This window comes from Emys orbicularis, chromosome 1 (assembly GCF_028017835.1).
Source record: "Emys orbicularis isolate rEmyOrb1 chromosome 1, rEmyOrb1.hap1, whole genome shotgun sequence".
Classification (NCBI taxonomy): Eukaryota; Metazoa; Chordata; order Testudines; family Emydidae; genus Emys; species Emys orbicularis.
Genome location: NC_088683.1, coordinates 206333 through 229756, shown reverse-complemented (window position 1 = coordinate 229756; position 23424 = coordinate 206333). Strand labels below are relative to the sequence as shown.

Genomic DNA, 23424 nt, shown 5'->3' with positions numbered 1-23424 from the left:
AGTTGTCAGTGGCGGTTCCGAGGTGCACAAAGCACACAGCAATCCTGGGCCCAGACCATTGCGTGCCTTGAAAATAAAGGCTAAGACCTTTAATTTACTGCATGGCAAGAGCAGGGCACCCGGCTACGTGTTCTCACTGTGCCCTGTACCAGAGCCCTGCGCTGGACTATTCTTTTAATCCCTCTCCCATTCTGCCCCACAATAGCCACTCCCACTCGCTCCTGCATTGTTTCTTTATTTAAAAAAAAAAAAGAACAACTTGTTTTACATTGCTGAAATTCTGTTTATGACAAACTGACGAGAGATTTAGTGTTTTCCCACAAATTACCGCAGTTTGGTGTTTTTGCCCACCCAATCCTGCCTGCAACAAAGTACATTTTACCCACTCCTGCGATTATGGCAGTGGGTCCTGTGGGACCCATGGGATTCCTGTCCCGCTGCAGGGCTCTAACCTGTACCACCGTGGCCACCTACCTTGTCGGCTCGGTCCCTCTGGACTCCATATTTCCCCCCAAAGCCTTTAGCTGCATCTGTCTGAGACGAATGCTTCTCAACATCAGCTATGTACTCGTGGCCCAGTGCACTCTAGGAAACCAGAAAGAACAGTGTCAGGCACCACCACTGTTCCTATCCAACAGAGGACAGACACACGGACAGAGTCAGTCACAACTTCATTCTGGTCTAGCAGTCAGGACAGACACATGGGCAGAGGCACATACAGAATATACTGCACCCTGCCGAAGCCCAGGCTCAGCTCTGAGAGACACGTGGCTGAGCTCTAGGGCAGCATCCCTGGAGCCATTCCCACACAGTGCTCATGACCTGATTACATTTGATATGGACAAACAGAGGACAGTCCCACCCAGCAGTACATACACTTGATGCTTCAAAACAGCTAATTTCCCAACGGTGAGGAAACTGATTGGAGGAACAGAAAAAGAGCTACAAAAATCATTCAAGCCCTGGAGAGAATGCGGTACAGTCAGAACCTTAAAGATGGGGGGGTGGGGGGGATTTGATAGCTGCTTTCAACTACCTGAAACGGGGTTCCAAAGAGGATGGATCTAGACTGTTCTCAGTGGTACCAGATGACAGAACAAGGAGTAATGGTCTCAAGTTGCAGTGGGGAAGGTTTAGGTTGGATATAGGAAAAACTTTTTCACTAGGAGGGTGGTGAGGCACTGGAATGGGTTACCTAGGGAGGTGGTGGAATCTCCTTCCTTAGAGGTTTTTAAGGTCAGGCTTGACAAAGCCCTGTCTGGGATGATTTAGTTGGGGGTTGGTCCTGCTTGGCGCAGCGGGTTGGACTAGATGACCTGCTGAGGTCCCTTCCAACCCTGATATTCTATGATTCTATGTTTTCAAATCAAAACTGGACGCCTTTCTTGAAGAGGTGCACAAGTTATGGGGCTCAATACAGAGGTAACAGTAAAATTTAACGCCCTGTGCTATACAGATGAGACTAGATGATTTAATGGTCATTTCTGTCAAACTCTCTGGATCTATGAATGAACTCTCTCTATGCCGCTGTGCTGTGAGCCCACCTGCATCACCGTGTTCAATTCTGGGACTAGGAGGAAAGGGACAGATTTAAGAAAGGGGATGATTATGATAATTAATCAGGAAATATTCCCTGTCAGGGAGATGGATTTTGCTGGGAATCATCCCATCAGGAGAAAGGTTGGGGGCCCCATCATGTGGAACATTTAAAGTTAGTAGAGCTTTGTCTGGTCTAACAGTTCATTAGGAATAATCCTGCTCTGGTCCATGGGGAGGGAGATGGGTGGGACTGCACAGACCTATTCCACTTCTAACGTCTGTAAGTCTCTGTTCCTGCTCTTTCCCTGCTGGGGAACAGTCACTCAGACAGACCCACCCCTCCACTGCTGGGATGGGGAACTCTCTGCAGAGCACAGACAAGCCACAGCAGCTTTTACCTTATCCATTCGGTCCCGCTCTGTTCCAAATTTGCCCCCATATCCATAAGAGGCCTTGGGCCCAGTCTCCAGCTCCTTCTTCTTGATGACTTCATGTTCCTCAGACACCTTGCTCCTCAGCTGGTGGATGCTGGGAAGAAATAGAGGGTCAGGGCAAATCACTACAAGCCCCCTCAGACTTTGTCCAACCCAACAGTCGTTACACTCCATTACAGACTGGAGCATGCTGCAGTGCAGACTGTACCATGGTCAGTGGAACCGGAGTCAGATGGCCCGTTTTCCCTGGAGGGATTAAGAACATAAGAACATAAGAACATAAGAAAGGCCGTACCGGGTCAGACCAAAGGTCCATCTAGCCCAGTATCTGTCTACCGACAGTGGCCAATGCCAGGTGCCCCAGAGGGAGTGAACCTAACAGGCAATAATCAAGTGATCTCTCTCCTGCCATCCATCTCCATCCTCTGACGAACAGAGGCTAGGGACACCATTCTTACCCATCCTGGCTAATAGCCATTTATGGACTTAGCCACCATGAATTTATCCAGTCCCCTTTTAAACATTGTTATAGTCCTAGCCTTCACAACCTCCTCAGGTAAGGAGTTCCACAAGTTGACTGTGCGCTGCGTGAAGAAGAACTTCCTTTTATTTGTTTTAAACCTGCTGCCTATTAATTTCATTTGGTGACCCCTAGTTCTTGTATTATGGGAATAAGTAAATAACTTTTCCTTATCCACTTTGTTATTGTTATTAACAGGACGCCAGTGGAACAGAGAATGTGAGGAGTTAGGCTGGAAGCAACTCAGCCACAGGGTTTAATAAATCCAATTGTTCAACATAATCTGCATCCAGCCTCACTCTTTGCAAATGAAACACAGACCAGGCCTGGCATTGCCTCCCATCAGCGCACTTCACAGCCAGGGGCCGCTTCATGTGGCCAAGGCTTGGTGCTCCCCAGTGAGGCAGATCTGAACTCTGCAGCCTCAGCGCAGCAACCTCATGTAATGAAGCTCTGGAGATTTGGATGTGAAAATGAACAGTGCATTCAGCAGGGTGTCCCCTTCTGCTTCAAGTGATCTCTCTCCTGCCATCCATCTCCATCCTCTGACGAACAGAGGCTAGGGACACCATTCTTACCCATCCTGGCTAATAGCCATTTATGGACTTAGCCACCATGAATTTATCCAGTCCCCTTTTAAACATTGTTATAGTCCTAGCCTTCACAACCTCCTCAGGTAAGGAGTTCCACAAGTTGACTGTGCGCTGCGTGAAGAAGAACTTCCTTTTATTTGTTTTAAACCTGCTGCCTATTAATTTCATTTGGTGACCCCTAGTTCTTGTATTATGGGAATAAGTAAATAACTTTTCCTTATCCACTTTGATATTGTTATTAACAGGACGCCAGTGGAACAGAGAATGTGAGGAGTTAGGCTGGAAGCAACTCAGCCACAGGGTTTAATAAATCCAATTGTTCAACATAATCTGCATCCAGCCTCACTCTTTGCAAATGAAACACAGACCAGGCCTGGCATTGCCTCCCATCAGCGCACTTCACAGCCAGGGGCCGCTTCATGTGGCCAAGGCTTGGTGCTCCCCAGTGAGGCAGATCTGAACTCTGCAGCCTCAGCGCAGCAACCTCATGTAATGAAGCTCTGGAGATTTGGATGTGAAAATGAACAGTGCATTCAGCAGGGTGTCCCCTTCTGCTTGTGCACTATTACATTATTTACACTTTCCCTACATATTCCATTTTCTACATGTGGCAGATTTTTGCACTGACAATGCAGGGCAGCGCTGAAGAAGTCATTGGGGAAGCTGGTGGTTGGTGCAGCCAGTTATGAGGGAAGTGGGGATTGGAACCAGGGAGGCGCAGGAGACGTTTTGGGAAGTGAGGTAAGCACATTCACTGGTCACTCTGTTGCCGTGATTAGCAGCAGGGAAGTAGTTTCAGAGTTAACACCCCATTGGTAGAACTGGGGCAGTTCTTGTAATGGAATGCTAAACTGTATTATACTGTTCAGCCACTAGGTGGCACTATGCATAAAACACCTTATTTAAATGAACCTCAACCATACCTGGCAGAGCATTAAAGGATCTTATGCTGAACAGAGCTGGGGTGTATAAGTAAGCTCTGTGACCAGTCCATATCTACTACAGGGACATGACATGGTGTCAGGAGTAAACTATGAACAAAAACAGAAGGACCAAAGCAACAAAATTCAGGATCTCATCCACATGCCCCTCTTCAATAACCTGGAGAACTTCAGCTTTGACAAACCTTCAGAATGGACAGACTAGAAACAAGATTTTGCAAGATTTTGCTTTGCTACTAAGCTTCACAAGGAAACTGGGGATACACAGGTTGTCGTCTTTAATTTATGCTCTGGGGAAACAAGCAGAGCATATCTTTAAATCCTCTGACTTTACTGAAGACAGTCACAAGGATGACTATTAAAGGGTTCTGGCTATGTTTGAAGCATACTTTATACCTCAGAGAAATGTGTTTTATGAAAGAGCAAGTTTTCACCAGAGAATTCAAGAATCAGGGGAAAATGTGGAATGTTTTATAAGAGCTCTGTATACATCAGCTGAAAACTATGTTTTTGGGGAATGCGAAATATGAAAATATCAGAAACAGGTTGGTTATGGGGATAACAGATAAAACCTTTCACAGCAGCTACAATTGAAGAGAGATTTAATCCTAGCGATAGCTATACATAGAGTAAAGGTTAAAAGTCATTATCATAAAACCTCTGTGGCAAGGAGAGAGAATTCCCATGTTAAGAGGGACAAATTCCAGCCTACATGCACAAGGTGTGGAAAAAATCATATCCCAAGAGCTGATCCATGTCCAGCCAGAGGCACATGGTGTAATAAATGCAGGAAATATCCTGCACTAAGGAAGTCAGGGAGTTGACTCATACTACAGACAATCAAGCGCCGTTCTTTCTTGGATCTGTCACTTCTGAAGACATAGAACCTGTTTGGAGAGTAAAATTTAATATTCATGGCAAGACTATTGACTTTAAAACTGACTCAGGAGCTGATGTCACAGTCATCTCAGAAGGGACTTACAGTAACCTTCAACCCTTCCCAGAGCTGAAGTCACCTGACACAGCTCTGACTAGCTCTGGAGGTATTCTGAACTTGGGCCAATTCACCACAGAAACAACTTTCAAAGACAACGGCTTTGCATTCAGGGTGTATGTGATTAAAGGACCACTGACCATCAGCCTTCCCAGCTGCAGCGTGGCAGCCATGATGGGCCTAGTGAGAAATGTGGAAGAAATTGACAGAATATTGGGTCATATTGAACTTTGAAAGGAGATCCAATACAAATCACTTTAAGAGACAATGCTGAACCATATAGTGTACATACACCTCGCAGGATTCCTATCCCCTTACTACATAAAGTGGAAACTGAGTTAAACAGAATGGAATGGATTGGCATAATCAAGAAAATCTCTGAGCCAACAGCATGGTGTGCCCCAATGGTACCATTTATAAAGCAAAATGGAAAAATACAAATATGTGTGGATCTTAAAAGCCTCAATGAAGCAGCTGTGAGAGAACAATATATCCTCTCAGCACTGGATGACTTCCTTCCCAAAGTGAAAGGAGCTACAGCATTCTGCAGGCTGGATGCCTCGAGATTCCAGCAGATTCCTTTATCCAAAGAAAGTGCTAAACTGACTACATTTATCAGACCCTTTAAGAGATTTTGCATTCAAAGATTACCCTTTGGGATTACCAGTGCACCTTTAATTTTCCAAAGACTGATGGCAGAACTGTTAACGAATGGGGTTGTAGTTTCATGGCTGATATTCTGATATATGGATCTTCAATGGAAGAACACAACAAAACACTCACCCTAAGCCTAATTGGTTAGTCTGGACTGAAGCAAAACAAGGAAAAATGTGGTTCCTGCCTACCCCAAATTGAGTTTTGGGGATAGACAATAAACAAAGATGGGATCTGTCCTAGTCCTGAGAAATTGAATGCACCAATTAATGTATTGTTGCAACAACAGCGCTCAGAGTGGAAGCCAGATGCATTTTGCTCTTGCACACTCATAGAAGCAGAACAATGATATGCACAGATTGGCAAGGAGTGCCTGCCAAGTGTATGGGCATGTTAGAACTTTAACAGATATCTGTGTGGACTAGATTCATTTACGCTGATAATAGACCACAAACCACTTGTAACTCTCTGCAATGAAAAAGACCTGGATCAAGCACGGCTGAGATGCCAGTCTATTGCTAAGGTTAATGCAATTAACCCAATTACTAAATATGTTCCTGGGAACAATCTGGGACTAGCAGACATTCCATCATGGAGCCCAGCATCACACTCAGCTACCCGTGAGCTCAGAGATGACGTAAAGGTGTATGTGGATGCTGTGGACACATACAGACCACTGTCAAAAAAGAGACGACTCCAGCTCCAAAAAGCAATTACAACAGACACACAACTTCAGGAAGTTCTAAGTTACATTGGGGTGGCTGGCCCAAGTACCTAAACCACACTAACGAAGTGACAAGAGACTACTTTGCAGTGCGTGGATAATTAAGCGAGTCAAATGCACTCATTGTTAAAGGCAATTACATCGTAATTACAAACAAAATGAGAAGAGAAATCCCAAACCTCATCCATGAAGGGAATCATTGATTAACTAAATGCTGTGAATGGGCCAACCAGTCAGTGTGGTGGCCGGGCATCAGCAAGGACATAAAGTATCTGCATGTGAACCGTGCAGAACTAATAGACCAATACAACACAAAGAACCTTTAATCACAACACCCCTACCAGACAGACCTGGAAAGAACTAGCTATAGTTTTATGCATATTCAGAGGACATCATGACCTTGTCGTCGTGGACTAGTTTTCCAGGTGAATGGAAATAACATACTTGACAGACATACCATGTCATAGTTTTATTGAGAAACTGGTGCACTTTTGCTAACTTCAGCATTCCAGAACAGCTAGTGACAGACAATGGACCACAATTCACTGAAGCAGAATTTAAGTCATTCTAAACAAAATATGATTTTGATCATATTACTAGCAGCCTCGTTACCTCCAAGTAAACGGAGAGACAGAGAGCTGTACAGACAGCCAAGAAATCCTACAGCAGGAAGATCCATTCTTTGCCCTTCTGAGTTACAAACCAACACCAATAGCAGCTACTCAATGTAGTCCAGCACAACTCCTGATGGGAAGACAATTCAGACCAAGTTTTGAAAAGAACCTATTTCCAAAATGGCCAGACATGAAGAGAGCGACCAAACTGGATAAAAACCTAAAAAATCTTATGAACACTTTTACAGCAGACGTCACTCAGTTAGAGAACTACCAGGCCTAGAAACTGGTGACTGTGTTCAAGTCAAATTGGATGGAAACAATGAATGGACAATTCCAGATATCGTTGTTTAAAAACAACAACAAAAGAATTCCACACCCAGATCATATGTGATCAAGACTGACTGTCAACATCTACAGTTAGTTCTTCAGCAACAGCAATCAATAGAGGAAACTCTATAGATAGCAGGTGCAGAAGACGATGACTCAAGGATTCCAAACCGACCAGCCAGTCGTTGCTACTAATGGACAGCCAGATGACCAAGCTGTTATGCCTTCAGGTCGTGTAATTAGAAAAATAGTGCGATTCAGACACACTTAACTTATTGATCTGTACTGAACTTCAAAGACCATGTAAATGGTAGGAATGTAGAACTTAAAGAGGGAGATGTAATGGAATGCTAAGTTGTATTTTACTGTTCGGCCACTAGGTGGCACTTTGTATAAAATGCCTTACATAAACGAACCTCACCCATAGCCTGCAGAGCATTAAAAGATCTTATGACTGCCTAGGAAGAAGTACTGTGGAAAGGGATCTGGGGGTCATAGTGGACCACAAGCTAAATATGAGTCAACAGTGTAACTCTGTTGCAAAAAAAGCAAACATCATTCTGGGCTGTATTAGCAGAAGTGTTGTAAGCAAGACATGAGAAGTAATTCTTCCGCTCTACTCCGCTCTAATTAGGCCTCAACTGGAGTATTGTGTACAGTTCTGGGCGCCACATTTCAGGAAAGATGTGGACAAATTGGAGAAAATCCAGAGAAGAGCAACAAAAATAATTAAAGGTCTAGAAAACATGACCTATGAGGGAAGATTGAAAAAAATTGGGTTTGTTTAGTCTGGAAAAGAGAAGACTGAGAGGGGACATGATAACAGTTTTCAAGTACATAAAAGGTTGTTACAAGGAGGAGGGAGAAAAATTGTTCTCCTTAACTTCTGAAGATAGGACAAGAAGCAATGGGCTTAAATTGCAGCAAGAGAGGTTTAGGCTGGACATTAGGAAAAACTTCCTAACCGTCAGGGTAGTTAAGCACTGGAATAAATTGCCTAGGGAGGTTGTGAAATCTCCATCATTGGAGATTTTTAAGTGCAGGTTAGACAAACACTTGTCAGGAATGGTCTAGATAAGAGGCGGCCAACCTGTGGCTCCGAAGTAGGGTGACCTCATGACAAAAACAAAATATTGGGACACATGGGGGGGGGGGGCAGGGCGCCGCCAAAGCAAAAAAAAAAAAAGCCGGAGCGCCGCCGAAGCCCAATATCGGCCACAATAGCCACAATACATCCGTCGGGACGCGGGACAAACAGCTGAATATCGGGACAGTCCCGATTTTATCGGGACGTCTGTTCACCCTACTCCGAAGCCATATGCGGCTCTTCAGAAGTTAATATGTGGCTCCTTGTATAGGCACCGACTCCGGGGCTGGAGCTACAAGCGCCAACTTTCCAATGTGCCCAGGGGGTGCTCACTGCTCAACCCCTGGCTCTGCCACAGGCCCTGACCCCACTCCACCCTTTCCCGCCCCCTCCCATGAGCCTGCCGTGCCCTCGCTCCTCTCCCCTCCCCCCAGAGCCTCCTGCATGCTACGAAACAGCTGATTGGGATGTGCGGGGAGGGGGGGGGGAGTAGGGTGAGCAGACGTCCTGATAAAACGCCATTTTTCCCGATATTTTGTACTCTGTGTTTTTTTTTTGCTCCTCCAGTGGCATTCCCTTTTTTTTTTTTGCTCTGCCGGCGCCACCCTCCCATGTGTCCCGATATTTTGTTCCTCTCATCTGGTCACCCTAAGGGGGAGGCCCTGATCAGTGGGGCTGCTCGTGGGTAGGAGGTGCTGGGAGTGGGGCGGGGGAAGCTGATGGGGGGCTGCTGACGTATTACTGTGGCTCTTTGGCAATGTACATTGGTAAATTCTGGCTCATTCTCAGGCTCAGGTTGGCCATTCCTGGTCTAGATAATTACTCCTGCCATGAGTGCAGGGGACTGGACTAGATGACCTCTCAAGGTCCCTTCCAGTTCTATGATTCTATGATGAATACATCTGGGATGTATAGGCAAGCTCTGTTACCAGTCCAGATCTCATACAGGAACATGACAGTTCTCACCTTCTAGAGCTACTGTTTCAGGCTGTCTGCAGACTTCACTCTTTGCAGAGCTGTCTCCACCACTAAAACAGCACAGAAAACATGACACTGCCAGTGCATTCCCTGCAGGCCCCTGTGCAGGACCATGGGTCTGCTTTGGGCAGGAAATGGCAGCTGGCACATAACTGGCTGGCATGCCATTTCCATGCCTAGCCACAGCCTCACAGGCCACAGGATTAGGGCCTCCACCAACTGGGGAATCAGAGTCCAGCCCTGGATTGCAGACGGGTGGATACTGAGTAGGTTTTCCCTGGGCCATGAGAGTGCGCATTTCAGGAGCTGCTGGATTTGGGACAGAGCTACTGCCTTGGGGCCAGTGCACAAATGCCAGCTCCTTAAGCATGGAGCGAGAGGTCACAGCATGAGCCACCCCCAAAGGAAACACCCAGAATCCTTCATGGCAAGGCCCAAGCGGAGTAGGCAACAGGAATGGGTGCAAAAGAACATGCCCCAAACCTCCCTCCCCCCAGTTTCACTGCTGGTGATTTGCAGAAGCCCTTATTTGGCTGATTTCAGTTCACTGAATGCAGTCACCACTTCCTCTTCCTGTAGGTAGACATCACCATGGCAACAGCCTACTTACCCCTCACTGTTCCTCAGAAACCAAAAATCCCATCAGAGCTGCGGGCACTGGTGTCTGTTAGCTCAGTCTGAGGGAAATGGTTCAGCCTTAGTAGTGACCCCCAGGCCAGGATCAGTCCCCTTTTGTACCCCAGAATCTCTCTCTCCCTCTCACACACACAAACCATGCACCACTCCCCTGCCCCCTCCCCCCCACAGACACACTATCCCCAGCCAGGAGTGTACCCCTTGTGCAATGCTCCCAAGGCCAGAATCATTCCCAATTGTGCTGCGGCCCCCAAGACACACACACCACCTCCTCCACACCTAAAGGGTTCCCCCCCTCTAGGTTTCAAGGGCTCCCACCCCTGCCCTTAGGGGCTCATCCCATCTGGCTCAGACTCTCATGTGGGTGGAGATGGAAGAGGGCTGAGAGTAGATGAGGTCTGTGGGAACCTAACAGGCTTGTTGGCAGCGGGTGCTGAGGCATATGTGACCTTCCCCTGGTCTCCCATAGCTAGGGTTACCATATTCTAATAGTCCAAAAAGAGGACACTCCACGGGGCCCTGGCCCTGCCCCAACTCCGCCCCTTCCCCAAAGTCCCTGCCCCAACTCCGCCCCCTCCCCTGAATGCTCCGCCCCTGCTCCTCCCCCTCCCCTGCTTCCCGCGAATCAAATGTTCGCGGGAAGCCTGAAACAGGCAGGCAGCAGGTAAGCTGGGGCTGGGGCTGGGGCTGTGGGGGGGGGCGCGAGGAGGCACGGCCCAGTCCGGCCCCCCCGGCCGAGCGGCTCCCCCCGGCGGCCGGCCCCAGCCAAGAGGGTCTGGCCCTGGCGTCTCCGGCCCGGCTCGGGCCCTGGAGCGCCGGCCCCGGTTCAGGCCGAGCACGCAGGCCCTGGCCCTTTGCAAGCGGCGCCGGCTGAGCACCCCCAGCCCTGGTCCCAGCAGCTCCGGCCCGGCTCGGCTCAGGCCCCGGTTCCGCCCCGGCCCCAGCCCCGGCCCTGGCCGAGCGGCGCCAGACAGCGGCCGAGCACTGCCGGCCCCAGCGGCTCCGGCTCCAGCTCCGGCCCCAACAGCTCCAGCCCGGCCCCAAGCCCCATGACCCCTCCCTATTTTCCCGGACATGTCCGGCTTTTTGGAATTTCCTCCCGGACGGGGATTTGAGGACCAAAAAGCCGGACATGTCCGGGAAAATCCGGACGTATGGTAACCCTACCTATAGTCCTGTACAAGGAACCCTTGGGAGGCTGTGTGTGGGGCAGGAGACTGAGCCCTGGTTTGTAGGATCAGGACATAAATGCAGAAGCCCCTATTCTATTTTTCAGCCATTTAACCTGCCACATCTCTGTTCACTCTAGGTAGATGCCAAAGGCCAACAATGGGAGCAGCTGCAGCTCCAGGGACTGCAGAGTCACACCTGCCTTGTCCCCAGGAACTCTGCACATCTGAAGTCCTAAAGCTGCTTTTATTCATATGGCCTAGGCGTCTTGGTGGTTCTCCCTTGCCCCTCCCAGACAGAGCGCTGCAGCTGGGCTACCTCATGTCTTTGTCAACCTATGCATCAAGATCAATGTCTGCCTGGCCAAATTACTCCAAGGAAAAAAAAACCCTGTCCTCCTGGCTGGGTTGATGCCATTCCCAGAAGTCTACACCAATGCTTGTCCACTTGTGTTGGATGGTGATTGGCCATCACCAGGGTACATCTCCAATTCCCTGTCCGGCTCAGCACCCTGCAATGCCTGACACCAACCTAGAGGCACTGACCCTGACTCTAACCCTCAGGCAATTTCATGGATCTAGAGTTCACCCACGCACACCATGTCCCCCCACCCCCAGCACAAGAAGCCCCCTGATTTAGTGGAGTCCATTGACTGGTCACTCCTTTCATCAGGACCAGTAACCCACCAGATGATTACCTTAGAGGTAACTACCCTTCAAGGCCACCAAGAAATTATTCAGTTTGGGCTAATTCATCAGTTGTTCTTGGCATCCCCGGCTCATTACCCATGACCAGCACATCCTCTGGTGGTCAGGTACGATACATTTTGACTCCCCATTTTGCTGACAGTCCTGTTTTCCAAGAGCTGACCCAGGACCAGCAACCCTTTGCAGCTTACTTGGTCTTCCAAATAATTCAGAGATGTGAAGAGAAGATTCAAAGGTGACCCCAGAAACCCCCACACTCCCCCGCCCCAACAGCTCCAGGGATTCCTGTTAAATATCAACACTGTGCCAACAAAAAGAAAGCTAACACTCTTCCACTCCATCACAGCTATGAATGTCCTTTGGACCTCCAGTTGGGCGCAGAGGCTCCCTTTGGGCACATTTACTCCCTCTCCAAACCACAACTACAGGCATTCTGGAGGTATCTCAAGAAGAACCTGTAGAAAGAGTTCATTGGCCCCTCCACATCCCCCACAGGGGACCCAATCTTCTTCATGGCAAAGAAAGATGGGTCCCTTTTGGCCTTGTATGGAATACCAAGCTCTGAACAAGAGTACAATTCAAAATCAGTACCTCTTACTGTTTATTCATAAGCTGTTCCAAAGACTCTGATCTGCTAAGGTCTTCACAAAATTGGACCTCCATGGAGCTTATAACTTGGAGGAAATCTTTGAAGGAAATGAATGGAAGACCACCTTCCGGACCAGATATGGCTACTTCAAGTAGTTGGTCATGTCATTCGGATTGTGCAACACCTTGGTGACCTTCCAGCATTTCATAAATTACATCTTTAGGGACATGCTGAACCAATTTGTCATCATTTACCTGGCCTACATACGAGTTTTCTCCAAAAGTCAGGACCTCACAATCATCCCATAGGCACTGTCTTAGAGAGAGTCTACCATAACCACTTCCTGACAAAGTTCAAGCAATAGGAGTTCAATAAGGACACAGTGGAATTCTTGGAATACATGATCTCACCTAAGGAACTCACAATGGACCCGTGTAAGGTAGTGGCAGTATCCAACTGGGTTGCACCCAGGCATATATACTGGGTGCAGTGATTCCTGGGGTTTGCTAATTTCTACATGCAATTTATTAAAGGATTCTTTAGCCTGGTTGCACCGATAATGGCATTGCCGCAAAAGGGGAACTGGTTGGCCTGGTCCTCACAGGCTCAGTCAGCCTTTGATCACTTGAAGAGGGCATTCACCTCAGCACCCATCCCGATTCACCCAGATCCCACTGTGACTGGATGCACCCATGTACTCACAGTCTACACAATGTTGTAATAATCTTTGTACAAAATATGCCTTGTGAGGTTGTGACACTCTGTGCCTCGGGGGAACACCCTGCACCCCCATGTTCATCCTTATAATATGATTGTGTGGTGTCCAATTCAAAGTTTGTCATGTCAGGGGTCTTTGGAAGGCTCATGAAGCACTGAGCATTGTTGTGATAGTGATGTTATAGGTTGTAATTTCATGTATATAATTATGAAGCTGAAAATGTGTCCTCATGGCTTAAAACAAGCTCAGGCAAAACTCTCCAGGAACAGAGGGGCAGTTCACACCTCATCAGGGCATGTATGGGACAAACCCAGCCCAGCCTCACAGGAACAAAGGACACTGACCTAGGCAGTAACAAAGAATCTGTTGGACTCTCGAGTGAGTGACCCCCCTTCCTTTGGTCAGTTTGGGACTATGATGCGATAATGCTCACCTGACCCTGAAGTGGAGGGGGGCAAAGCCAAGAGGGAAGAAGGGAGAGACGTTTGCGTGCACTTCCTCTCTCTTCCACCTCCATCTACAGACATCACCACCAAGCGACTGAAGCACTGATCAAAGGGGAGATCCTGGCTGAAGGGCAACCAGCCAGCCTGTGGTGAGAAGCATCTAAGTTTGTAAGGGCATTGAAAGTGTTAAGATCAGCTTAGAATGCGTTTTGCTTTTATTTAATCTGACCAAATCTGACTTGTTGTGCTTTGATTTATGTGCTTTGGTCTGAAACGTGTCAGAGACTCCCCTTGGGATAACAAGCCTGGTACATATCAATTTCTTTGTTAAACTGATGAACTCATATAAGCTTGCAGCGTCCAGCAGGAATAACTGGACACTGCAGGATGGAGGTTCCTAGGGTTGTGTCTGGGACCGGAGATATCGGCTAGTGTCATTCGGTTGCACAATCCAAGCAGCTTACATGCCAGAGGCTGTGCGTGAACAGCCGAGGAATGGGGGTTCTCACAGCAGAGCAGGGTAAGGCTGGCTCCCAGAGTCAAGGATTGGGGTGACCTAGCAGGTCACCAGTCTAGATAAGACCAGGGGAACGTCACAGAGGTATCAATTGAAAACTAATAACTCGCTGAGCAATAATATCATGTATGTAGCAACATTATATGTAAAGTTATGAATAGAAGATGAAATCATGACTGAAGTGTGTTTACCAGACAAGTCTGGGGAGTGGGTAAACCTGTTTCTCAAAGACAAAGGACTAGCTGATGCCTCCAGCCAGGGGTCAAAGCTGATGGGCCATCACCTACCAAGTGGCCACTCTTTGGCAAGGAAGGGACAAAGAGATCTGCCTCTTAGCAAACAACAGCATAGAACATCTTTCACCACCAGACCCTTTGTCGCTGTCCTCACAGGGAGAATAAATTTTATCTAGGTGTAACCCTCAGGAAAATGTATTTTCTAAAGGTGACTGAACTATAAAAGTGAGAGGCAAAAACACTCCACGTTATTTCTCTCCTTATCCATCTCTCTCACTTTTTCACCGAAGAAAACCACAGAGACAGCCATTGGACTTTGGCAGATCCTCACCTGAAACTTGGTCAGTCCTGTTGCTGGGAGCATGTGGTAAGAATTTTATCTTGAACCAAGTTTAGTTTGTTAAGTCCAATGTGACAGACCCAGACCAGTGGGGTACAGGAGTCTGGTAGAGGGCAAATATACTGGTCACTGGATGAGTAGTTTTCTGTTCCCTGAGTGACCAGAGCAGGGGTTGCACTAGAGTAATCAGGAACCTGCTAGAACCAGTTAAGGCAGGCAGGCTAATTAGGACACCTGGAGCCAATTAAGAAGAAGCTGCTAGAATCAATTAAGGCAGGCTAATCAGGGCACCTGGGTTTTAAAAAGGAGCTCACTTCAGTTTGTGGTGCGAGTGTGAGGAGCTGGGAGCAAGAGGCGCAAGGAGCTGAGAGTGAGAGGGTGTGCTGCTGGAGGACTGAGGAGCACAAGCGTTATCAGACACCAGGAGGAAGGTCCTGTGGTGAGAATAAGGAAGGTGTTTGGAGGAGGCCATGGGGAAGTAGCCCAGGGAGTTGTAGCTGTCATGCAGCTGTTACAGGAGGCACTATAGACAGCTGCAGTCCACAGGGCCCTGGGCTGGAACCCGGAGTAGAGGGCGGGCCCGGGTTCCCCCCAAACCTCCCAATTGACCTGGACTGTGGGTTCTTCCAGAGGGGAAGGTCTCTGGGCTGTTCCCCAACCCACATGGTGAATGTCTGAGGCAAGAAAATCCGCCAATAAGCGCAGGACCCACCAAGATAGAGGAGGAACTTTGTCACATTAAGTACCAGGAAGCATTTTATCTTTATTTTTCTTGTGTCCATTTCTGACTTTAATGCCTTATACTTTTACTCGCTTAAAATCTATTTCTTAGTTAAATAAACTTGTTTTATTCTTTAATCAAAACTAATCCAGTATTGTGAACTGTGTGGGTAACTCCATTTGGGGTAGCAGACTGTTGTATATTAATCCCCTTAAAAGGGCAACAGACCTACTCTATCTGCACTGTCCAGGAGAGGGATGGACAGTATAGGACACATGTTTTGGGGGGAGAAAATCTGGGACTGGGAGTGTGTTGGGCTCACCCTACAAGTAGTAAACAAGTCTGCTGGAAGCCAGAGTTGCTGCTGGGGTCAGAGTTGCTGGAGCAGGGCTGTGGCTATACACAGACACTCAGGGTGTGACCTGCATGCCGGCAGGCTGTTTGTGAGCGGTCTGAGGGGAGCTACAGCAGCAAGTCACTGTGAGGCACCCAAAGTTATAGGGCAGAGGGACAACCCCTCACTGGTCTGGATTGCACCTTGGAATGTAACACTCACTAAACCATTTTGCCAAAGGTACAGTTTTATCTCAATATGCAGGCCCACAACCAACTGCGCCCCTGTGCTTTTTAGTCTCAGAAGCTAACACTGGTAGAAAAAAATTACTATATTTGGCACAACCAGTTACTAGCTGTCAACGCAGCTTTCAAGGAGTGACTTGGCCTCCTAGAAGGGGCTGATTCCCAGTCCAAGTCCTGATGGACCACAACTGGAATATCTATGGACTGCTAGACACTTTAACTAATGCCAGATCCACTGGTCCCTCTTCTTTGCTCACTTCAATTTTGTAGTAACCTATTGCCCAGGGTCGAGAAACAGGAAGGCAGATGCCCTATCCCTCAAAAATGAATATCTTGCATTGGCAAAGAGCCTGTTGTCACTGTGTTCAAGGTGTCCAACTTTGCCAGTGAGATCATTGACAGCAATCTGATGTCTTCCATCTGCTCCCTGCTTCTCAACGACCTGTTTGCAACCCAGATCCAGACCCTGAACCATGCGACTATCCAACCCAACTCCGAGTTCCATTTACAAAATGGCCTCCGCTATTGAAAGAATTATATTTATGTTCCAGAGGGAAAACCTAGGCTTCACGTATTGAAGCTATGCCATGATCCACTGCTTATAGGCCATTTTGGCCAATTCAAGACCTGGAATCTGGTCTCAAGGAGCTTCTGGTGGCCAGGCCTACATCAAAGATTATATAAGGTCCTGCAACCTCTTCACCCATACTAAGAACCCATGATCAAAACCTCTAGGTCTCCTCCAGCCTCTACCCATGCCCCCACAGCCTTGGTCTACTATATCAATGCACCGCATTGTAGAGCTGCCATGCTCCCGTGACACTCAGTAATCTTGGGTGCTGTCAATCTCCTCACAGAGATGGCACACTTCATCCCGTGCTTACTGTTCTACCGCATGGGAGACAGCTTCCTGGAAAATGTCTTTCATTACCGTGGTTTACCAACAGGCATTGTATCAGACTGGAGACCCGAGTTCATCTCCTGTTTCTGGCAGGAATTCCCTCAGACTCCTTAGCATTGACTCCCTTACCTCGTCTGCCTGTCACCCACAGTGTAATGGGCAAGCAGAGAGTCAGTCAAGTCTTGGAGCAGTATCTTCACTGTTTTCTGAATTATCACCAGTATGACTGCCTCTGCCTGCTCTGCTACACCAAATTTTCCTATAACAATGCAATCCACGCCTCGATCCAACATAGCCCATTCTTTGGGAACTATGCCTCTCACCCCCACTTCTGCCCAGACTTACCCGTAAGTTCCCCAGTACCAGCCACTGTGGGTTTAGCCTCCCACCTAGTGCACCAGGAGCTCAAGGAATCCTTCCAGTCCTCCAAAGCAGCCTACAAACTCCACATGGACCAAGATCGTCAGGCTGCCCCTAATCTGTCCATGGGGGACAAGGTGTGGCGCTATGCCCAGAACCTTAAAATTCAGCCACCCATCAACCAAACTAGACTAGCACTCTACAGTGGGAACCTACACCCAACCCCCTCAAACCCGCCACCACCACCCATAGCGGTCTGCAGACAGGCGGCATGCTTGGTTCACCGAATCCTCACCTTTCAGTGAGTTAGGGAAAGGCTTCAAAACCTGGTGGACTGGGAGGGCTACAGTGGACAAGTGGTCTTCGGACCTGGTAGAGAACATCCAAGCCCCAACCCTACTGCGAGTTCTATCAGAAGTACTCAGAGAACCCAGGTAGAGAGCCCCTTCCCCTTGCTCCTTCCTTTCTCCCCCCTCCCCCTACTCTGCCTGACTGGTGGAAGGATGAGTGCCACTCCAAAATAAGAACCCAGAATTAGCTATGGACCACCTGGGAGGCTTTGAAGGTTGGTGTTTGTGCACAGGCCCCCCTCCGCAGCCCTGGGAATCTCCCATCTGACACACCTGGCTCTGGAGACTGGACCAAATGGGTCCCTGGACTGAGCTGATCTAGGTGCTAGCAGACAGCCTGGATAACAGCTAAAAGGGGGAGACTTACTTGATGTGCTCGGCCCGTCCAGAGCCCTCAATCGTTTTGGCTCCCCATCTCTGGTCCCTCTCTGAGATGTCGTTCTGCAAAACAAACCCAAGTGCCATGAGAGGAGCCCACAGGCCTGCTGGGAACAACAGCGCTGGGTGCAGGGAACCGCTCCTCTGCAGCCTGCAGACTGGAATAGGCCCAGGTGTTTTACTGGCCAGGGCTGAAAACAGCGGAGGGCACAGCACTGCGGTGGCCCCGGAAGCTGGTGCCCTGGGCGACTGCCCTGCTCTCCTGCCCCTAGAACTGGCCAAAATCCCCAGCACAGAGATCCCCATTACCTCGCACACACATCAATGGGCCAAGACCCCTCAGGCACAGCAGTCATCATTACCATGCACGCTTCCATCAACAGGCAGACTCCCTGGCACGGGGTCAGCATTACTGCGCATGCACCCGTGGATGGACCAAGACCCACCCGTGGCACAGGGTCACTATTACTGCGCACGCAGCCATGGATGGAGCAAGACCCGCCCATGGCACAGGGTCACCATTACTCTGCATGCACCCATGGATGGCCCAAGACCCACCCGTGGCACAGGGTCACTATTACTGCGCACGCAGCCATGGATGGAGCAAGACCCGCCCATGGCACAGGGTCACCATTACTCTGCACGCACCCATGGATGGCCCAAGACCTGCCCGTGGCACAGGGTCACTATTACTGTGCACGCAGCCATGGATGGAGCAAGACCCGCCCATGGCACAGGGTCACCATTACTCTGCACGCACCCATGGATGGCCCAAGACCTGCCCGTGGCACAGGGTCACTATTACTGTGCACGCAGCCATGGATGGAGCAAGACCCGCCCATGGCACAGGGTCACCATTACTCTGCACGCACCCATGGATGGCCCAAGACCTGCCCGTGGCACAGGGTCACTATTACTGTGCACGCAGCCATGGATGGAGCAAGACCCGCCCGTGGCACAGGGGTCACCATTACTCTGCACGTGCACCTATTGACAAGCTTTGAGCCTGGCACATTGGGTCACCTTACCACACCCATACACATCAATGGACTGAGATCCCGGCATGATATTACCCTACAGCTGAGCAGGCTCCAGCTAAAGGAAGCAGCTGTGTCTCCAAGAAAATTTCTTTCAGCTCAGTGGCACCTTGTGCTTTTCAGAATATTTCAGTATGCCTGCAGGCCTGTCTGCATTCAGAAACCCCCCTTAGAAATTCCCCCCTGAGGAGACACGTGGCTTCCCCAGGCAGATGAGCGCATGGATTACATGTGATCAAAAGTTTCCTGCTGAACTTCTTCCCATGAGAAAATGCTGATTAGTTGAATTGACACATTCTGCTGGAATGTGTTGATTCTAATTAAATTTCATTTTGCATAAAAATCAAAACAAAATGTTTCAATAAAGTCAAAATGTTCCGTTTGGACCTTATTGGAATGGAATATTGTAATTTTCTGTTTAGGAATTTTATATTATAAATTATCATATAAAATAATATACAATATAAATATTAAATATAATAACGTGTGATTGTTTTGTTTTACTATAAAATAAAAATATAATAACATCTAAATAGAAACAAAATATTTTGATTGAGCCCCCAACCCTAATTCTTTTTTCCCTAAAATTTCATTTCTCAGGAAATTTCACAATTTTGGCTTTCCATTCTTATTGGCAACCATTTTCTTTTAACATCGATATTCCCATAAGCTGAAAATTCTGGTTCCTGACCAGCTCTAGCTCTGATACTGCCCTAGCCCCAGGCCTGCAGCACATATGGCCTCCAGCTCCAGGGATCTGTCACCAGAGAGGTTGTTTGGGCAGGAATCTGTACTATGACGTCTGCCCATGAAGTTGGTGGGATCCAATGGGGTACTGCACCATCAGAGTCACTGTGCCACAGGGTGAGCAACCAACAGGGTCACAGGATGCCCAGCAATGTTACCTGACTGCACAGCCATGGTTATTTGTGATACCAACCCACATGCAGCCTACTTACATCTGGATGTATTGTGAGAAACTGCAGCAGAAAGCTGAGGGTGATGCAATGTCTCTTCTTGTGCCACAGTTGGAGAGGGGAGAGGACTGGTATCTGCAGTTCGCAAAGTGGAACACCGTCCCACACTGCTGTTTATTTGCAGCCACGATTGAAAAATCAGCTGCTTGTCATTTTTACTCTTGCACTATGTTTTGCACCAGTGACAGACACATGCTAATGTACAAATACAAAGAAATTAAAGCCATGAGATTCCTGCATGCCAATGTCCTAGGTGAGATGGATCACTATGATTTTGTTTTTTGTAGAGACTCAAACAACACATTGATGGAGACCAGTGAGAGTGTGAATGCTCCTCTGCATGTCTAGAAACCCACTCTCTGCAGGGGCAGTTGCCATTTTGGGACACAGAATATTATAGAGGAGACACATCATTCTCTCAAGTTACTTGACTTGAGTTGAATTACAGTCTAAAGAGACATGAAACAAAAATGCTGGGAAGGGAATCAGAGGCACTGAGAGGAAGTGACTCGCCCAAGGATGCACAGCAAGTCATGGCAGAACTGGGAAGAACACCCAAGGTCAGCCAGTTCTCAGCCAGGTGCCCCAGCCACTAGACCAGGCTGGTAGATCCAGCAACAAACATCCCCAAGGAGCAGAATGAGCTCTCCATCCCCCTCTCTCTCATGAGACCTATTCAGGCTCAAGTCCCAACTCTTAGCTCCGAGTCCCCGTGATTGACACAGTCCAGCAACATGAGTGAAACTCACCACAAAATCAGGATCGGTGTCCCAGTCATCTCCTTGGGACTCCTCCTTCACGGCCACATTGTGCCCTACAGCTGCCTTCCACATCTGCACAGGGTGAGAGCACAGTGTTAGAGACAGGAGGTGGGGTTGGGATGAGCCGATAGTCTCCTCCCGTCCACAGTGTGGATGCACAATGCACAAGTGCACAATGGCCGGGCTCATAGGTTCATAGATTCTAAGGCCAGAAGGGACCACTGTGATCATTTAGCCTGACCATTTATTTATGCTCATGTTTCCCGAACATAATTCCTACAGCAGATCTTTTAGAAAAACATCCAATTTTGATTTAGAAATTTCCAGTGGTGGAGACTCCACCATGAGCCTAGTAAGTTGTTCCGATGGTTGATCACTCTCACTGTTACAAATTCATGCCTTATTCCCAGTTTGAATTTGTCTAATTTCAGCTGCCAGCCATTGGATCGTGTTACACCTTTGTCCGCTGGCTGGAAGAGCCCTCTATTGATTACAGCTGAACCTCGACTGGGGGGGAACAACTTCCCTAGGCAGCACAGCAGCATGAAAGCCAGCAAACAGAGCTGAAAACAGGGGTGGGGGTCGGAGTGGAGATCTGTTGGAGGATAAAGGACTTGAGCGCCTATTCCTTAGGGCTGGTGAATGAATTCTTGAAAGAGTGTTTGTTGCTTCCTGGTTTGTTTTCAGTTTCAGAGTCTGATGGGGCAGTATGTTGGAAGAGAAGCGGAGACTTTGCTCACAGCTGAACCTTGATTGGTGGTGGGGCTTCCTTAGGCAGCCAGCCTACAAAGGCAGCCTGCTGGCCAGTCGGCAGCACAGGAGACAGCAAACAGCTGAAAACAGGAGAGTTTGCATGGAAGTTTGTAAGGGGAAGTTGGGGGAGGTGTGTGTGTGTGTGTGTTTGGGATTTTGGGGGGGGGGGGGGGCGGGGTCTCGACAAGAGTTTAGGAGGGAAGGCTATGGCAGCTACAGGGACCTGAAGAATGGAAGAGGCAACTGAAGAAGACTGAATGTGGAAGCGGCAGGATGTACGTTATTCTGCAGAGGTACCTGGAAGGTGCTTCACTTGCATGAAGTGCAACCTGCTGGATCTGATTGCCTTCTATGATGAGATAACTGGCTCTGTGGATATGGGGAGAGTGCTGGATGTTATATATCTTGACTTTCACAAAGCTTTTGATACGGTCTTCCACAGTATTCTTGCCAGCAAGTTAAAAAAGCATAGATTGGATGAATAGACTATAAGGTGGATAGAAAGCTGGATAGATTGTCAGGCTCAACGGGGAGTGATCAATGGCTCCATGTCTAGTTGGCAGCCGGTATCAAGCGGAGTGCCCCAAGGGTCAGTCCTGGGGCCAGTTTTGTTCAATATCTTCATTAATGATCTGGAGGATGGGATGGATTGCACCCTCAGCAAGTTCTCAGATGACACTAAGCTGGGAGGCGTGGTAGATACACTAGAGGGTAGGGATCGGATACAGAGGGACCTAGACAAATTGGAGGATTGGGCCAAAAGAAATCTGATGAGGTTCAACAAGGACAAGTGCAGAGTCCTTCACTTAGGACGGAAGAATCCCATGCACTGCTACAGGCTGGGGACCAACTGGCTAAGCAGCAGTTCTGCAGAAAAGGACCTGGGGATTACAATGGATGAGAAGCTGGATAGGAGTCAGCAGTGTGCCCTCGTTGCCAAGAAGGCCAATGGCATAATGGACTGTATTAGTAGGAGCATTGCCAGCAGATCGAGGGAAGTGATTATTCCCTCTATTCAGCATTGGAGAGCCCACATCTGTAGTATTGCGTTCAGTTTTGGGCCCCCCACTACAGAAGGGATGTAGACAAATTGGAGAGAGTCTAGCAGAGGGCAACGAAAATTATCAGGGGGCTGGGGCACATGACTTACGAGGAGAGGCTGAGGGAACTGGGGCTATTTAGTCTGCAGAAGAGAAGGGTGAGGGGGGATTTGATAGCAGCCTTCAACTACCTGAAGAGGGTTCCAAAGAGGATGGATCTTGGCTGTTCTCAGTGCTGGCAGATGACAGAACAAGGAGCAATGGTCTCAAATTGCAGTGCAGGAGGTCTAGGTTGGATATTAGGAAACACTATTTCACTAGGAGGGTGGTGAAGCACTGGAATGGGTTACCTAGGGAGGTGGTGGAATCTCCATCCTTCGAGGTTTTTAAGGCCCGGCTTAACAAAGCCCTGGCTGGGATGATTTAGTTGGTGTTGGTCCTGCTTTGAGCAGGAGATTGGACTAGATGACCTCCTGAGGTCTTTTCTAACCCTAATCTTCTATGATTCTATGATGGAAGAGAAGGTCTGAGGTTTGGAGATGCAGCTAGAAACTATGGTTCAGTTTAGAAGGGGATTTAAGCAGATGATGGAGGGGAGGTTGAGAAGAGGGAGAAGGAAAACTAAAGACTTACTGATACATGCTTGACAAGAGTACTGTGAGGGTAGACATCTGGATGAAGAAAGTGTCCCATGGAAGACTGTGACTATGAGAACAAGATAGAGGAACAGACTGTCTAGTGAAGAAGAAACAGAGCTGAGGAGCAGGTTCACTGAGTTGGAAAATGAAGGGGAGAGGCAG

The 23424-nt window shown here is 48.3% G+C and overlaps 1 protein-coding gene across 1 annotated transcript in view; it reads right to left on the bottom strand.

Moving 5' to 3' along the window:
- HCLS1 (hematopoietic cell-specific Lyn substrate 1) overlaps positions 1–20903 on the bottom strand; it is a 42878-nt gene extending 21975 nt beyond the window's left edge. Inside the window, exons 1-4 of the mRNA XM_065415209.1 lie at positions 20820–20903; positions 18046–18119; positions 1938–2067; positions 475–585 (exon numbers count right to left, since the gene is read on the bottom strand). Coding sequence (XP_065271281.1) covers positions 475–585; positions 1938–2067; positions 18046–18119; positions 20820–20903 — 399 coding nt within the window. The remainder of the gene's footprint in view (positions 1–474; positions 586–1937; positions 2068–18045; positions 18120–20819) is intronic.
- Positions 20904–23424: the final 2521 nt, after the last annotated feature.